The sequence below is a fragment of the Ochotona princeps genome, chromosome 10, assembly GCF_030435755.1.
Source record: "Ochotona princeps isolate mOchPri1 chromosome 10, mOchPri1.hap1, whole genome shotgun sequence".
In the NCBI taxonomy this organism is placed as follows: domain Eukaryota; kingdom Metazoa; phylum Chordata; class Mammalia; order Lagomorpha; family Ochotonidae; genus Ochotona; species Ochotona princeps.
In genome coordinates, this window is record NC_080841.1 from 35145394 (window position 1) to 35164090 (window position 18697).

The 18697-nt window shown below is 42.1% G+C and overlaps 1 protein-coding gene and 1 long non-coding RNA gene across 2 annotated transcripts in view; one reads left to right on the forward strand and one right to left on the reverse strand.

The window, feature by feature from the left end:
• Window positions 1-18697, forward strand: part of TMEM236 (transmembrane protein 236) — a 46844-nt gene that overhangs the window by 15578 nt on the left and 12569 nt on the right. The window contains exon 3 of the mRNA XM_058669300.1: window positions 3747-3888. Within this exon, the coding sequence (XP_058525283.1) occupies window positions 3747-3888 (142 nt within the window). The remainder of the gene's footprint in view (window positions 1-3746; window positions 3889-18697) is intronic.
• On the reverse strand, window positions 991-17280 carry LOC131481252 (uncharacterized). Its single transcript, XR_009246185.1, has 3 exons — window positions 17178-17280; window positions 3381-3431; window positions 991-1304 (listed from the first exon to the last, which is right to left on the reverse strand). It is a non-coding gene; the product is annotated as an uncharacterized LOC131481252 (long non-coding RNA).

The following is an 18697-nucleotide window of genomic DNA, read 5'->3' on the forward strand; positions in this document are numbered from 1 at the left end:
GCGCCGATCCGAAGCCGGGAACCTGGAACCTCTTCCGGGTCTCCCACGCGGGTGCAGGGTCCCAAGGCTTTGGGCCGTCCTCGACTGCTTTCCCGGGCCACAAGCAGGGAGCTGGATGGGAAGTGGAGCTGCCGGCGTTAGAACCGGCGCCCATATGGGATCCCGGGGCTTTCAAGGCGAGGACTTTAACCGCTAGGCCACGGCACCGGGCCCTGTGTAGTTTCTTCAAATACACATTTGCTATGAACATTTTCTGAAGGCCTTTCATTTATTTAAAACACTGGGATCACTGACCTATATAATTGGGAAAGTTTAGCAGCAGTTTTTGTTACTGTTACTTTTGAGTGTGTGTATTAGATGGGATTTTCTTCCAAAATAATAAAAAGTGATAAATTTGAAAGTTGATGTATGTTCATTTCTTATACCAACATGATGTTTTTCATAGTTGTCTTCAGTTCTAAATGGAAAACAACCATTTAGACTTCAAATGCTTTTATGTCGATTGGCAAATCATTTGCTCTTGGTATTTTTTTTTTTTTTGCTAATAATATTGAGTTATGTTTTGGCTGCACATGACTTCAGAAGGACTCAAATGGCTATTATGGGAAGGAATAGTACAGGCAAAATTTCCAGGCTGTAAGAACTTTATCCATGAAGGTCAAAGAACAGAACTCTACTAATCTAATTAATTTGCAAGGTACTGTGAAAAACATAATTTTTGTTTCTCTAAAGTACAAAATTTAAATTATTTTGTGATATTTCATTTATGTGTTGAGCAATAAGCCAGGTTCTGTATTGGTACTATGTATAGAATGCTCGGGAAATATGATAGAATCTCTGACCTTCAATAATTATATACTATCGGGGGGGGTAAGCAATATGAAAAAGTATCCTAAGTGTTGAGAAAGAGGTGAGTGCTATGTAATGTATGATATAAGAATTAACATGTTTGTTAATATATGACCTAGTTTAGGGTAATTAGCATAAAACATAAATATGCAGGATATCTTTGCTAACTATAGAGTTGCAGTATGCATCAAACAAGCTGAAATATTTCTACCTAGATACGCAATTTTAAAACCTCCTCCCTCCCCAAAGACTTTGTAAAACACTTGGGAGGTTCCCAATAGCTTTAGAAATTCAGTTTACAACAATTCAAGGAACTCTACTATCATAAAATGATGGTATATCTGGAATTTGATCACCTTTTTTTTTTTGTTTTCCTATGATCTCATTCTTTGTTACATGTCTTTCTTTCATTGCTTCAATTTAATTTTTCAATTAAGTGTGGAACATCAAAGTGCCTAAAAGAGATAGAAATGTGCAATATCAATGGAAAGCCACAAAACAAACACTTGTTAAGCATTGCTCAGATTAAGATAGTAAACTTGGCAGTCTACCCTCCCACACTGCTTACAATGATTGATTTTCCATCCTCCCCAAAGGTAACTTCTGTCTTGACTTCTAATACCACAGATTAATTCGCTTGTTTTATAACTTCTCATCAGAAAAGATGATACATACATGTGATATGTCATTTATATGCCAGATATATTATTTATACCTGCTTTTATTCAAAAGTATAGTTGAGAGGATCTTCCATGTTATGTTTAACTATAGTTCATTCATTTTTATTGCTATAGAGAGTTTAATTTTACGGAGATATCACAATTTATTTATTAGTTCTACTCAGATGGCCATTTTAGCTGTCTCTAATTTGAGCTATTTTAAAGAAAACTCCCATGAGCATCCTTAAACATGTTATTTGTTACACATACGCAAGCCTTCAATTGGCTAAATACCCAGGAGTAGAACCAATGAAGTCATAACAGTCAAATCGTCAGCTGTAACAGATAATGCCAAGCCCTTTCTTAAGGAGCGTGCTGATTTTGCAGTACAACATTTACTAGTCGAAAATGGGCATTCCTGTTGCTCTGTATATTCCCCAGCCACTTAAAACTCTGAATGTTTTGCTTGTTTTATTTTGGTGGGTTGAGTTCCTGAGTCTCATTCTACCTTTAAATTGCATTTACAAGTGCAATAACCAAAGAGGTTGTGCACCTTTTCCTTGTGCACATGTTTCTACTGTGTTGAATACCTTCTTTAAATGGATTTGGAAGAGTTGTTTATATGTTCACATTTACAAGCCCTTGTGGAGTGTAAGTGGTGCAAATATTTTGGTACTCTGTGACTTACCTTCATCCTTTCAAATGGTGTCTTTTGATGAACTGAAGTTCTTAATTAACACTTAATCTTAGCCAAAAGGCTGAGAAGTGATATAATTCTTAATATAAAAGTAACCCAATTTCTGGCGTGGTAGCCTAGCAGCTAAAGTCTTTGCCTTGCACGTGCCAGAATCTCATACAGGCACCAGTTCTAATCAGCTCTTTGAATCAATGGACTGAAAAATCTTCCAGTTTGTATATCTGACTTTCCAATAAAAATAAATACATCTTTTAAAAAAAACGTAACCCAATTTATCAATTCCTTCCCTGTATCCAAATGCTTCTGTGTACTTCTTTGGAAAGATTTTGTCTCACTGTGAATCTGTACCTCAAATTCTTAGATATTCCCCTGTGTAATATCCAGAGGCTGTATATTGTCCTTTCGTTTTCTTTTACATTAAAAATCCAGCCAGGACTGATTTTTTTTGTGTGTTGTAAAAGTGATCACTAGTCTTTATGTTTTTTTTTTTTTTTTCAGAAAACATTTAGTGGACTGAGCATGACTTATTAGAAGTCTATCTTTTGCACATTTCTATGAAGTGCTCCCCTAGTTAATACTAATCAGGTGTGCATGGACTAAACTCTAGGCTTTCTGGTCTGTCCATTTTCCAGTTTTCTATTCGCAGGCTAATATCATGCTGTCTTAATTTGTGTGTAGATTTGTAATAGTAGTGTTATATATCCTGAAGAGTAAGTCTGTTTTGTTCTTTGTGAGTTTTATGCCATTTGAATTTCCATATAAATTTTACAATCAGCTTGGTTTTTTGCAAAAACTGAAATATTGATTTAAATTGCTTTTAGCAGCATAATTTTTTAAAATATTATTTTAAAACTCTTAGTGTTGGTGTTGGGAACAATTCACCTATTTAGGGGATCATTTTCCATACACCATCATATGATCTTGGAGTAGTGATGTTTTATTTTTCTTTATTTCCGATTCTTATATTGCTCATTTCTTTGTTTTACCTTATTGCATTGGTGAAAATTTCTGATGTTGAATGGAAGTGGTTATGACAGGATCTTCGTCTTGTTTCTCATTTCCAGAGGGAAAACCTTTAAGATTTCACCATTAATATGATATTTGCCAAAGGTGTTTTGTAGATACCTGAAGAAGATAAAAAATGTGTCCCCAAATCTTACAGGGCTTGGGTTTACCTGGGCTCTTGCTTCTTGGAAGACCTGCAACACCAAAGCTTGTTTCCTTGCCTGTTTGGGTTAGACAGAATTATTCATTGCATTGTTAATAAGAGCTGCTATTATATTCACATATGCATTTACTAAGGTTTGTGTTTATTAAAAACTGTTCCATTGATGCAAACCGTTGTTACAACTTTAGGAATGATGCCAAACCTTGTGGGGCTTAAAACCTAGGAAAGTAAAAATCAAGTTTCTGTTTTTTTCAGCAAATGTATTTATAACTAGTACAGTGCTGCTTTCAGACTAATGAAAGAATTTCTAATAAAGAAAGCACAATGATTTAGTGTTTCTCAATTTTCTTTTTGTTAAAAAAAAAAAAAACAGGTTCAAAAGGTCATCAATGGTACTGCTGATGTATTACCAGATACCTTGCCTGACCTGCCGGTGTCTCTGGTGATCTCATCCTTGATCGTTACTGATATTATCGAAAAACTCAGGGCTTATCCTCTTCGAGGATATCAAAAGAGTAAGTATGCTTCCATTTACAAGTATTTTTTGGAGTTTAATATGCCTTTTCAGATCTCAGTTACTCTGTTATCTGTTGACTGTGTTACTCTGTTGTCTGTGCTTATTTCCAAGGTTCTTAGGAAATGGATTTTGTAAAAAAGTGTTTCTGATGTAAATTTTAAAAAATCATGGTGCTGCCTTTGTTCTTAATAAGCATTTTCCATGAACTTTTTGCAGTATCTTTGCATTTAATGACATATTTCTGAGGGCTGACATTACTGATAGATCAGTAATGAAGATAACTAACAAGCATAATTCTTTTTACACCTGTTTGGATAGCTAGACAATTATTTTCATTTCTTATTTTCGTTTTGGCAGTGCTGGTGTATCAATTAAATTACCAAATATTTTGTATCAAAAAGTTAATGTTTATTCTAGTAGGAAAATTGGCAAAGTAAATTAGTGTAGGTTTCTAATTTTCTAGGGACTTCTTATCATTTTTAGCTTAGATGAATAGAATTCAGTTTTCATTAATTTGCTACAGGATTTCCTATGAATACAGCTATTGCAGTTGTATTAATTATTTATTTTTATTACAAAGTCAGATATACAGAGAGGAGGAGAGACAGAGAGAGAGGAAAATCTTCCATCTGATCCTTCATGCCCCAAATGACCGCAGTGGCTGGTGCTGCACTGAACTGAAGCCGGGAACCAGGAACCTCCTCCTCCAGGTCGTCCACATGGGTGCAGGGTCCCAAGGCTTTGGGCCGTCCTCGACTGCTTTCCCGGGCCACAAGCAGGGAGCTGGATGGGAAGTGGAGCTGCCAAGATTAGAACCGATGCCCATATAGGATCCCCGCGCGTTCAAGGCGAGGACTTTAGCCGCTAGGCCATGGTGCCAGGCCTGATAGTGCATTTTTAATGTGTTTTTTTTATGTGGATTATGAAAAGGTTAAAGATCACACTAATAAAACCAAGGTATGCCACATTCCTCTGAAATGAGCAGTTTCAGTACTGGCTGGATGTTGAATAGCTTGTTTCCCCAATTATAAATCCCTCCAACTGTCATTTAATTTTATGTGATGGTATCTGTGTTTAATTTGGTTATTTGTTTGCTTCAGCTACTATGTGGCTAATATTTTCATCATGTTGTACGTTTGAAATGGATAAGTTTTGTTGGATGACTTCCTGGTGGAGTGGGTAGAGAAAACACAGTGAGTTACAATAAAATTCCTCAGAGGGGCATGACACCTCCTAGAGCCAATCAATCTTCTTGCTTCCAAACACACCTGTTCCCCAAACTAAAAGCAAAACTGAGCTGGAGGGTACCCAAATATTGGAATTTCTGAGCTGGTTGTTGTACCTTGCCCTTGGGTGGGACATGATGGACTGCTATATTTAACAACACAGGTGTCAAGCACATAAGATGGCTACCCTGCCAGGGGCCATCTGTGAGGGAAGCATGCTCCTGAAGTACATCTCCAGAGACAAGTGTGCTCACCTCCAACTGAGAAGGTTTGAAAATCTCTAAACTCCTGGTTGCATCGTTGGACACCTGGAAAATGCAAGTCTGTCTTGAGATTGCCTGTTTATTTTTATTTTCATGTTCGTATAAAGGTTCTATTTTTCAAATCATGCACAAGCTTTTAGGGAATAAGTAAGTCAGCAGATTTTTTTTTTTAAATAGTGATAAGTTGGATTTAATTCTTTTGAGTTATTTAGGTCTATGAGAGACAGAGAGATTGACCAAGAGAGTATTCGCATCTGCTGGTTCACTTCACAAATGCCTGAAAATAATGGGGGCTGGGCTGGGTCAGAGCCAGGAGCTGGGAACTCAATCCTGGCTTCCCATGCAGACGACAGGAGTCTAATCCCTTTAGCAGTTATTGCTGCCTCTCAGAATCTTCATTAGTCAGGAGCTAGAGTAAGAAATCAAACCAGGAAGTCTTTTTTTTCTCTTTCCCTTACACTTATTATTTTTTTTAAATTTATTTATTATTTTTAATTCATTAATTACATTGTATTATGTGACACAGTTTCATAGGTACTTGGATTCTCCCCACCCCTCCCCAAGCCCTCCCACCATGGTGGATTCCTCCACCTTGTTGTATAACCACAGTTCAAGTTCAGTTGAGATTCCCCCATTGCAAGCATATGCCAATTATTATTTTATTTTGATAATCTTTACATAGTTATTTAGGGCACACAGGGTCAAGGGCTATAGGGAAGTGGGTAAGACCATTGTTTCCACATTCTCTCTCTCTCTCTTTTTCCTGTATCTGGGATAATGGGGAGATAAAGGAGAAGCTTCACTCAGCCTCCCACCCATTCCAGGGTCCCTGATGTGGGGCATGCTCTGAGGGTCCTGCTCAAGTGGTTTTGATAGTTCAGTAATTCTGAATTGCTGTCAATCTCGCCATTCCAAGCATAATGAAATTTCTCCAGAATTCATTGGGTGACATAGTTCACTTTAGAGTCTCCGTTTGCCCAGATCTTCACTGCCAACACATGGCTGGGATAGTTGATCGATTTGTGCTGTCATCCATTTTCTGTTGTGATACCAGGTGTCCTGTGCAGGTTCTGATGGACTGCCATATCCTCCATGTGCACCTGGATATGCTGTCCACTGCTCCATCTGAGCTTCTGAGGAGGCTCAGCTTTGACACATGCACTTCATGGTCAGACCATGGAATTTGTAGTTCTCTTCATAGTTGGGGTTCTGAGATCAGCAGTTCAATTGGAGGGATCCCCAAAGAAACTTTGTCTGAGGTGATCTCAGACCTAATTCTCGTGTGTGCTTGCCAATACAGGGTGCAGCACAGTCCGTCACTCCAATCAGCTTATGTACATGCTGGTCATTGCAATTGCTGGGTCAGTTCTGTTTCCAGCCCTATCTTCTACATGAACCAGTGGGTATTGGAATCCAGCCTGATCCTGCCCACCACACACTCAGCTCTCACACTAACCAATAGGAACTGCAGCTTAATTGGAGCAACCCACAATAACCCCCACCACATGTGCCCCTGCCCAGGTTCCCATGCTTGCCGTAATGTACAGTAGATTGATCCAGTCTGTACTCTGTCCCATTCAGTTTTCATATATACCCATGGGCATTCAATCCAATTAGCCTCACTATCCAGTTGACACACATGCTAGTGGGTACCACTTTCTGTCTAGCCACACCTGCCCCAGTTCTGGTTTTCATGCTCTCCAGTGGAAGTGGTAACCAACAGGGAGGTGCCCACTGTTTCCCTACTGGGCCACTCCCACTCCCGGATCGTGCACTCTGCAGGTGGTTCTGCAGTTTAACTTGACAGAATTAGCCCCCAGTGCTGGCATCTGCTAGCTGATGCTGCGGCAAAGCCCATCAACCCTCACCCACTCTGATTTATGCTTGCCCCGGTAGGAGCAGTCAGCCCAGCATGGCTTTTCCCTGATCTGGCTCACATGAGGCCCACAGGTATTGTAGCCTTGCTTGGTCTGGTCTGCCTCTTTCCCAACTCACGCTCTCAAGACAGTGGGAGGGTGGTCCAGCAGGAGAGCCCTCCACATGAAGTCTTTTTCCCCCTAGTAAGATTTATTAATTTTAATGGAAAGTCAGATTTACAGATAGAATGAGAGACAGATCTGGTTTACTCCCCAAGTGGCCACAATGGCTGGAGTTGAGTTGATCCAAAGTCAGGAGCCAGGAAATTCTCCCAGGTCTCCCACATGAGTGCAGGGTCCCAAGGCTTTGGGCATCCTCTTCTGCTTTCCCATACCACAGGAAGGGAAGAGGAGCAGCTGAGATACTAACTGGCACCCATGTGGGATCCTGATGCATTCAAGGTGAGGAATTCAGGTACTAGGCTGCTCTGCCAAGCCCAGAATGCAAATATCTTAACCAAATGAATTTTTTTTAAAGATTTATTTTATTTTTATTACAAAGTCAGATATACTGAGAGGAGGAGAGAGAGAGAGGAAGTGGAGCTGCCAGGATTAGAACCAGCGGCCATATGGGATCAAGGCGAGGACCTTAGCCACTAGGCCACGCTGCCAAGCCCCCAAGTGAATTTTTTTAAAGATTTATTTATTTTTATTACAAAATCAGATATACAGAGAGGAGGAAACACAGAGAGGAAAATCTCCCGTCCAATGTTTCACTCCCCAAGTGAGCGCAACGGCCACTGGTGCGCCGATCTGAAGCTGGGAACCTGGAACCTCTTCCAGGTCTCCCATGCAGGTGCAGGGTCCCAAATCTTTGGTCCGTCCTTGACTGCTTTCCCAGGCCACAAACAGGGAGCTGGATGGGAAGTGGAGCTGCCAGGATTAGAACCGATGCCCATATGGGATCCTGGTACGTTCAAGGTGAGGCCACGCCGCTGGGCCCCAAATGAATTTTTAAAAGAGAAAATTTTCTGCATTGATTGGTTGATGACAATCCCAATGAAATTAAGGCTCCAAAGAAGTTAGTCTTGGGAATAAGACCTTAAAACATCTTGTAAAACTGCTTTGAATTTGAAGAATTTCTTTAAAGACTCTTCACAAATATAGCAAGGTTCATATCATGCTTAATAGCTCCATTATTTAATAACAATCACATTTTAGGTCTGGCATTGTAGTGTAGTAGATAAAAATGCTGCCTATGATGTCAGCATCAAATAGAGGCCCCAGTTCATACCTTGGTTACTTCACTTTGATCCAGCTCCCTGATAATGGCCTAGGAATACCAGTGGATAATAGTCTGAGTTCTTGGACCCTACTTTACATTTGGGAGACCTAGAATAAGTTCTGGGCTCCTAGCTTTGGGCTGTGCCATTGTGGCTGTTGTGGCTAGCTAGAAAGTAGACCAGTGGATGGAAGGCCTCTTTCTCTTTCCTTGTCTTTATTTCACTTTGTAAACTCTTTCAGAAATTATTAAATAAATATTTAATAAATAATAATGTAAATGTCACATTAAAAAACTGATATTTCTTCAAAAATGCCTTTAAAACATTTATGACACATGCATTTAATTTTGGGGCAAACTTTGAACTGTGAAATAGCTTTTATGTTTATTTTAATATGCATATTAATAACATTAATTCTGTGAATTTTGAATCTACTGATATTCCCATTTGTTCCTGGAACTTAAACTAATTTACAACTACAATTACCTATAAGTATCAATATATCAGTTTATTCCTAAGCAAGTACGCCATAAATATCGTTCTATTTCTTGTGGTACATCAGAAGCAAAGAAATATGCAAGGTGGCTGAAAAAATAAGGTTTGGAATGATTTGACTCCCTATATAAAATGTAAAGAATGTGCATAAATTCTGTTGTCTTGCCATTCAGTTTGAAATGCATGCATATGAGTATGTGTTACCTGGTAGCAGCTTTGGCTGCTCAGGGCATATATAATACCTGGACTTCAGAATACTCTCGCATCATCTTAATTATCCTTAATTCTGAGCTGTAAAACTCGGAGTTTTTTTCTTTTCCAAATTTATAAGTTATTTGACCTGTGAAATATGGTTCTTCTAAAAGCAGTCTTCACTGGACCAAGGAATCCTTAGTATGAACTTCCTATTACCAATTCAAACACCTCAATGTCTGTGGTTACCATGCCACAGTTTTGTCTCACATAGATTGAGCCAATCATGGGAAGGTTTTTCTGGCACATGGATTTCAAAGTCATGGAATTCTCACAGATGTGTATTGTATCTAATACTGTCAATCCCTTGCCAGGGGAGCAAAATTAAAAAAAAGACAATAGACAGTTCCAATGTTTCCCACTCTTCTCTGTGGGTGCAAAAAAAGGGTACTTAACATTTCCCCCTGAATTGTGCTGAATCTGGACTGTTGATTAGCGAATCGTTTCTTTTCTAGTTTCAGCTTTATCCTCACTCATGGATTATTTGGTGTACTGTTTCCTGCCATTACTGCTAGGCCCCCTGCTCTAAACACTGGGATTTAATAACAATCACATTTTAGGACTGACATTGTGACCCTGGGGTTCGACTGCTTATTCCTATTGCTTTAAACTGATCACCTTTCTTCTGTCAGTTGGATAGGTGATTTCCTGTCACTAGTTATACTTTTCTAGAGTAGCCTTTTTATCACCAGAATGTATATGTAAGAACACATTGGCTAACAATGATTTCAAATAATGAGCATTCTACTTCACTGGTCACCATTATTCTCCCATAAGTTCATTGTGTTTATGGCTGAGTGTGGTAGACCTATATTCCTTCTTGCTTTCTAAGATTAATGTTTTTATTTATTTGCTTAATAGATAGAGTGGTCCTATCTATTGATTCAGTCACCAAATACCTATAATGAATCTAGGCTAGAGCCAACACCAGAAGCTAGGAACTCAATCCAAGTCTCCCTCCAGGGAGTTTCATTCCCAGGATCTTGTGTTAGGCTTCCACCATGATCTTTGTAGCTCCAGTTCCTGGCTCACTACTCTCCATCCCCTGTGATGTCATCCTGTGGCCTCACCATTGCCTGTACAGTCTTTGTCCCACTCCTTGTTTGAGCAGTACCCAGGATTAGAATGACATCAGTTGTCCTAAATCATTGGGTTTTGGTGGTGCTGGTCTTGCCAGAACCTGCTGGCCATTAGGTCTGAAGGCTACATGGACCTATTTTGGGTGGAATCTGTAGAATGTTAAGTCAGCACTGTTTTCCCTGTAGGACCAGTGCAATGTGCTGAAATGTAAGTGATTTCACTCCCAGCTTAGCGCATGCACAACTCTCTGTTGTCCCTCCAGCCCCACAGCCTTTGCCCCAGTATACAAAATGGCATTCAACATAACACTAGTGGGGTTCTGAATCTGCTGGCTGCTAGGTCTGGGGGCCACTTGAACCTATTTTGGGTGAAACCTGTAGGATGTCAGGTCTGTGGCCCTACGATACTTGACTAATATCTTTCATCATACCATTTTGTCACAGTATTGTCTGAGTCGATCTACAAATATGACAGCACTGTAAAAAGCCCATGTAGAACAGAATAAATTCATGTAGAATTTTTTCCTAATATATGTTTTCATTAACATCTTTGAAGGACCCTCACATAACTGTTTTTCAAAAATTATTTTGCTTTCAAATAAACTTTTTTAAAATTATTTTTTAATAATCTTACTTAGTTGATTAGTGAACAAAGGGTCAAGGGCTACAGGGTGAAAGTGGGTAATACCATTGTTTTCACACCAATATCGTTTTTCTCTTTATCTGGGGTGAGGGAAAAAAACAAAGGGAAAAGCCCCAGCCAACCTCCCACCCATCCCAGATCCCCAATGGGAGGCGGGCTCTGAGGGTCTGCTCATACAGTTTTGATAGTTCATCAGTTCTGGATTGCTGCCAGTCTCTCAGTTCCAATCACAATGAATCCTATTCAGAATCCACTGGCTGACAGTCTCTTCATGGTTGGGGTTCTAAGATCAGCAGTTCAGTTGGAGGGATCTCCAAAGAAACTTCATCTGAGATGATCCCAGGCCTGATTCTTGCGCGAGTTTGCTAGTACAGAGTCCGACACCATCTGTCACACCAATCGGCTTATGCACATGCTGGTCGTTGGGATTGCTGGGTTCGTTCTGTTTCCAGCCCTGTCTTCCTCGTGAACCAACGGGTGTTGTAGTCCAGTTCGATCCTGCCCACTTCATACTCGGTCCTCATGCAAACTGGTTGGAGCTGCAGCCTAGTTGGGGCGACTCCCCGTAACCCCCACCAGTTCTGCCCCCTACCCTGGTTCCCATGCTTGCCAGTATGCACTGCAGGCTTGTCAAGTCTGTCCCACATCCCGTTTAGCTCTCGCACATGTCGATGGGCATTGAAGCCCAGCTCAACCCAACCAACCTACTATCCAGCCCACACACCTACTGGCAGGTGCTCTTCTGTACAGCCACCCCTGCCCCTGTCCTGGTGTTCATGCTGTCCAATGAGAGTGGTAGCCCCGAGGAAAGTGCCCACTATTTCCCTTCTAGGCCACACTCACTCCCAGATTATGCACTCTCCAGGTAGTTCTGGCATTTGACTTGACAAAATTAGCTCCCAGTGCCAGCCTCTGCCAGCTAGTACTGCAGCTAGCCCAACCAACCCTCACCCACTCTAGTTTTTGCTTGCACCAGTCGGAACAGTCAGCCCACCATGGCCCTTCCCTTATCTAGTCCACATGAGGCCCACAAGTGTTACAGCCCTGCGTATTCTGATCTGCCCCCATCCCGACTCATGCTTTCCAATGGAAGTAGTTGTCCAGCAGGGGAGCCCATGTTCCCCTGTCAGCTTTGCCTCCTCCCCCTGATTATCACATGTGCTGTTTGGGCACTGCAAGCACATCTGGTATGGCTCATCTCACCTTGGCATTCTTTATTGTGTACTAGTATGTGTCGCAACCGAACCTGGGTCGACCCACACTCTGTTCTGGCGCTCGGACTCACCAGTGGGTGATGTGAACAGGTTCAGCCTGGTCTGCCCCCAATCCATGCCATGTGTATACCAGCGGGATAATTTCCATAGCCTGTTCTGGGCTGTTTCCTTTTGTGCTTCTTGTGCTTACCTGCAGGGACTGTGTCCTTCCAGAGGAGTTGCCCAGGCTCCTCCATCAGAAACTCTCCCATTGCCAGGTTTCGCGCATACCAGTGGGTCCATGAGCCAGCCCTATTCAGTTCACCTGCTGTCCTAGCAGGAACAGTGGTGTTTCCTGACTGTTCTTCAACCCAATCTGGTTCTTGCTGTTGGATGTTTCAACCCAGCCATGGCTCTTCCATACCCCCATACAGCTTACACATGGTTCAGTAAGAGCTGAGACCAAGCCTAGTCTGTCATACATTTCCCCTGGTCCTGCAGAGCACCAGATGGTGTTGGAGTCTGGCCCAGCTTGGTGCTTGGTGCTTCCATTCCCAGTCCACACTTGTGCCAAGTGGGATTACACTCGTATCCTGATTGGAACACAGCCCCATTTACAGCCATGCGCTCATTGGTGGGAAACTCAACCCAGCTAGAGTATCCCCTTAGCTGCCCAACTGGGCCTATTCCCAGCCTTAGATCTCGTGAAGGCCAGTGGTTGCTCTGATTCAACTTGGTAGAGCCCCTCACTTGTCCTGTCCCCTTAAATGCTGTGGGTTTGCATCCCCATCTTACGCAGATCAGTAGGTGCAAGGACCTACTTGGCATGACCTGTGCTCCAACCTGATTTCTGTTGTTTCTTGTGAGTTAAGGTTTGTTCAGCCCTGCCCATTCTGTCCCCTTCCAGTGGCAGCACGGCCCACCCCACATCCTGTTAAAGGATGCACTTTCAGGTGCTGCTGCCTTGACCTGCCCTGACTGTTTTGGGTTCCTGCACCCATGTGTGATGGCAGGTGGCAAGGTCACATCTAGCTTAGTCCATCCCAACCCCAGCTTGCGAGCTAACCAGGGGAACTTGTATTTCCACAGGGTTGGGCCCACACAACCCCATAGAATCTACCCCCAGACCAAGTTCTCTCACGTGCTGGATAGAGTCTTGACCCTGACAAATGTGACCACTCCACCACTCCACCAAACAATTGGGTAATGGTACCCATCACTGCCAAAGAGGCCCCCATCCATAGCATTGGTGTGGCCTGGTGTGTGATGATAAGTGATGTTCTAGGCTAACAGGCCATTTCTGTATTCCTAATTGGGCCGGTATATCTGTCTAACCGAAATTGTCTCCTGGGTACTTCCCTCAAAACCACCAGGTTTCAGTCCCCATGCATGCCTAAAACTTCCATGACCCTGTCACTGGGAATCACCCAAGATTCATTACTCACCTACACTAAAATTGGACTTAGTCATGGGTGTCCCCAGGCAGCAAACATATCTTAAAAAACCACAGAGTTTGCCGCCGGGCGGCCAGCAGGCAAACCCTGGCACCACATGGTGCACTGGCCGCCCTGGGGCAGTGTCTTTGGCGTGAGCCCCCAGCATTGGGTCCGACCCGGCAGGGGCACCCCCCACAGCTGCCACACTGTGAGGAGCGGCACTTGCCCCCAAACCCAAGGCCCGAACCCCTCCCAAACTCACCCAGCCCCAAGATATTAGCAGCTGGGTGGAGCTAGGAATTTTAACCCAGTTCCCAAGTTCCCTCATGGTGCACTTACCCTGAGGAAAGAGCTCTCTTGGGTCCTGGGGGAGGCCAAGGACTCGTTCACTGCCTTGTGGCAGTGTCTTTGGCGTGAGCCCCCAGCATTGGGTCTGACCCGGCAGGGGCACCCCCCACAGCTGCCACACTGTGAGGAGCGGCACTTGCCCCCAAACCCAAGGCCCGAACCCCTCCCAAACTCACCCAGCCCCAAGATATTAGCAGCTGGGTGGAGCTAGGAATTTTAACCCAGTTCCCAAGTTCCCTCATGGTGCACTTACCCTGAGGAAAGAGCTCTCTTGGGTCCTGGGGGAGGCCAAGGACTCGTTCACTGCCTTGTGGCAGTGTCTTTGGCGTGAGCCCCCAGCATTGGGTCTGACCCGGCAGGGGCACCCCCCACAGCCGCCACACTGTGAGGAGCGGCACTTGCCCCCAAACCCAAGGCCCGAACCTCAAATAAACTTAATCTTGCTTTTCCAATAATTTTTGGAAGTAACTCTTTTTCACTATTCAAGGTGAAAAAGAGAATTCCCATCATAAAAATGGAAAATTTCATTGGTCATTTCCATCTACCATGGAGGTTGAAGAATCCTGTTGATGGCAGAAAAAAATCTAATGGTGTCTGTGATTGAGGTTTGCATAATATAGGGAAGGACAGATTGTAAGACCCCCAAAGGAAAAAAAAAAATCTGAAAAGAAGGTTCAAGTAATTGAGTTCCTTTTAATTATGTGGCATAAGTGACTGTAAACAAAGTACCGGGGTACCAAACACAGTCAGTAAAATTAACCTGTACACCTCTGGGCAACACAGCTCGGACCAGCCCAAAGGAGAGGAATCTGCTAGCCATAATATGATGACCAAGAGCAAGAGACAAAGGCATAATGAATATTACTGATGCTTCCCCTGCAAAGGAGAAAAATCCTTTGCCAGATTTAACTGAGGAATACATCGAGAAAATGTGGGATAAAGAATTTTAAAAACTTGTTATAAAGCTTCTTATCAACAAGAAGCACATACAAGAGTTGAAGGAATATGTCACTCAAGAAATAAAACACTGAAACAAAATCAAGCAGAATTATTAGAAATGAAGGACACAATGGAGCAAATTAAAAATTCAGTGGAATGTTTCAATAATAGGGTGAATGAGGCAGAAGAAAGAATCTCAGAATTGGAAGATACTTCCTGCCACAATGAGAAAACAATCAAAAAGCTGAAAGTGAAACTAAATGAAGCCAAAAAGTATTCAAGAATTAAGAGACACTATTAGAAGACCAAATACAAGAGTTATGAGAGTTCCAAGAGGCACAGAAAGAAAAGCTGGATTTAAAGATGTACTCAATGAAATAATAAACAGAAATGTCCTAATTTGGAGAAAGTCTTAGGAACTAACTTCTAGGAGGGACACAGATCTCCCAATAGGGTTGACCAAAAAAGTGATCTCTGCCACAATTCATGTTAATCAAGCTCTGATCAGTCAAACATGAGCAAAAGATTCTTACATATACATGAGAAGAAAATCAATTAACACACAGAAGAAACCCAATCAGACTTACAGCTGACCTCTCACAGGAACTTCTACAGACCAGAAGCAAATGGAGCGACATATTCCAAATTTTAAAGGGGAAAAATTGTCAACTCAGAATAACTTACCAGCAAAGCTTTCCTTTGTCTTTGAAAATGAAATAAAATTCTTCCACAGTAAAATAAAACTCAAGATTTTGCCTCTTTTAGACCATCCCCACAAATAACAAATTACAAATGTTCTCTTGATAGAGAAAAGGAGTGACATCTACCAAAACCAAAGTCAAACATGGAGAACATCCCAGTAAAATGACAACTGATGACTACTAAAACAAAAAACAACCCATTACTAAAATGACAGGCCAGATTTCTAGAAAAACCCTGGACCAAATGGTTTCACTGCAGAATTCTACCAAATGTTTCAAGAAGAACTTAACCCAATCTGCCACAAGCTATTCCAAAGAAAGGGAGACAATCCTTCCAAACTCTGTGAAGCCAGCATTACCTTAATACCAAAGCCAGAGAAAGAGAATGAGAGACCAATATCTCTAGTGAAAATAGATGCAAAGATCCTCAACAAAGTACTCGCCAATAGGATCCATCAGTACATCAGGAAGATCATTCATCCGGACCAGGTGGAATTTATCCCTGGGATGCAGGAATGGTTTGACATTTGCAAATCAACAAATGTGATTCACTATGTCAACAAATCGAAAAATAAAAGCCAACATGATCATCTGAAAAGATGCAGAAAAGGCCTTTGATAAAATCCAACACCACTTCATGCTTAAAATCTTAAGCAACATAGGCATAGAAGGAACACTCTGTAACACAATCAGAGCAATATATGAAAAACCCACAGGCATTATTCCTAAGTGGGGAAAGACTGGAGCTTTTCCACTAAGAACTGGAAGTATTTTTGCCATTGCTCTGAAACGTAGTATTGGAAGTCCTTGCCAGAGCTATTACACAAGAGAAACAAAGGAATTAAAAGTGGAAACGAGGCATTAAAATTATCCCTGTTTGCAGATGACATGATTCTGTACATAGGAGAACCAAAAGATTCAATCAGGAGATTAATGGAACTCATAACAGAATTTGGCAGGATACCAGAATACAAAATTAGTGAACATAAATTGATGGCACTAGTATACACAAATAACTAAATGATTGAGAAAGAAATTGTAAGTAAAGTTCCCTTCAAAATAGTGGAGAGGAATCTCAAATACCTTGAATTAACCAATCCAGAAATGTGGAACACCTCTATGATGAAAATTACAAAACTTTTAAAAAGAAACAAAAGATATTATAAGATGGAAAAACCTACCATGTTCCCGGATCAGCGGAATCAACATAATCAAAATATCCATATCACTGTAACTAATATGCAAATTCAACTTGATCCCAATCAAAATCCCAACATTTTTCTCAGAAATAAAAAAGATAATACAAAAGTTCACATGGAAACACAAGAGACCACAAATAGCCAAAGCACTCCTGAAGAATAAACATCCACTTGATCTTTCCAGCCCCAGTTCCCCCACCTTACACCTGCTAGAGACAAAACGAGCCCCACCAATGCCTTGTAGTTGCAGCTGTGCTGGGATGACTCAGTTTTTCAGATAGAGGATACACACAGATTTGAGGCACATCACCTGTGAAAAACACAGTGGTTTTTCTTAATATCGTGTAGAAGATATCAACTATTTTCCTACAAACCTAAAATCTATATAACTGATGCCAACTTGATGAGCATTCTTTAGTTACAGAAACCTATTTTGGGTCCGGCGTGGTGGCCTAGCGGCTGAAGTCCTGGCCGTGAATGCGCAAGGATCCCATATCAGCGCCGGTTCTAATTCCGGCAGCTCCACTTTCCCATTCTGCTCCCTGCCTGTGGCCTGGGAAAGCAGTCGAGCATGGCCCAGAGCACTGGGACCCTGCACCCGCTTGGGAGACCCGGAGGAAGTTCCTGGCTCCTGACTGGATTAGCGCAGCACTGGCTGTTGCGGTCACGTGGGGAGTAAATCATTGGACAATCTTCCTCTCTTTCTCTCCTCCTCTGTGTATATCTGACTTTGCAATAAAAAAGTCATTTATTAAAAAAAAGAAGAAACCTATTTTGTATTTTTTCCCCTTAACAATGGGTAATGGATATCATTCTTGTTATCCACCTGCTTCTATAGCATTGTTTTGTGTTGGTCAAATAATAATCCATTGTGTCAAGGAGCCATGAGATATTTCTTGAATTTTCTTAAGTTGAACAACTAGAATTTTTTCTAGTTTTAAAAAGATTTATTTTTGTTGGAAACATGACTCTACAGAGAGGAGGAAAGACAGAAATATCTTCCATCCACTGGTTCATTCCCCAAGCGACCATAATGGCTAGAGCTGAGCTGATCCAAAGCCAGGAGCCAAAGAGCTCAACCCTCTCCAACCTGGTCTCCCATGTGGGTACAGGGTGCCATGGATTTGGGCCATCCTCTGCTGCTTTCCCAGCTTACAAGCAGGGAGCTGGATGGGAAGCAGAGCAGGAGGGGCTTGAAACGCTGTGTATAAGGAATCCTGGTGCTTTAAGGCAGAGGATTAGCTAACTGAGCCATTGCACCAGGTCCTCTAATCTTAAACTGTTATAAACTCATATAACAACAAAGTATTAACTTTTATTCTACAGTAAGAAGGATTGAGCAAGAAAGGACAGGGGTATGGTTAGAATGAAGAAGGTGACGTGTGTTTCAGTTGGGTAGGGATGAGAGGCTATGATCACAGCACGTGTATGTATTGGGATGGATGTTGTGAAGAGTATGAGAGTCAGAAATCCTTCAGTGAAGTGCCTGGTCAGACAGGAGTTGGGCGTGAGAGAGTTAACTGCTGCTGGACAAGAGCCGAATGGTATCAGGACCATGACTGCACAGTGTCCTCAGGAGACCTGGCACATCTGCTCATGCCCAGAATCCTTGGCAGCAACATTGCCAGAAGAAGGTGACTATTATGGGCTGGCTGCACATGCAGAGCCACATAGAGTGGATTATAAGGGGATTGTATAAATGGTGCAGGGTAGCAAAAGCGAGTTGGCTCCCCTAGGGCTAACTAAATAGTAGTCACAGATGGCTTGCTGGAGATGAGGTCAACAGGCTATTTGGGTGGAAAACCTTAGCGCTTTGCAAAGGAGGTGGTTTCCACTGTCACATCAGCGAGAGGTGCCAGTTATGATGTTGACAGGGTAAGGTTTGCAAATAAAT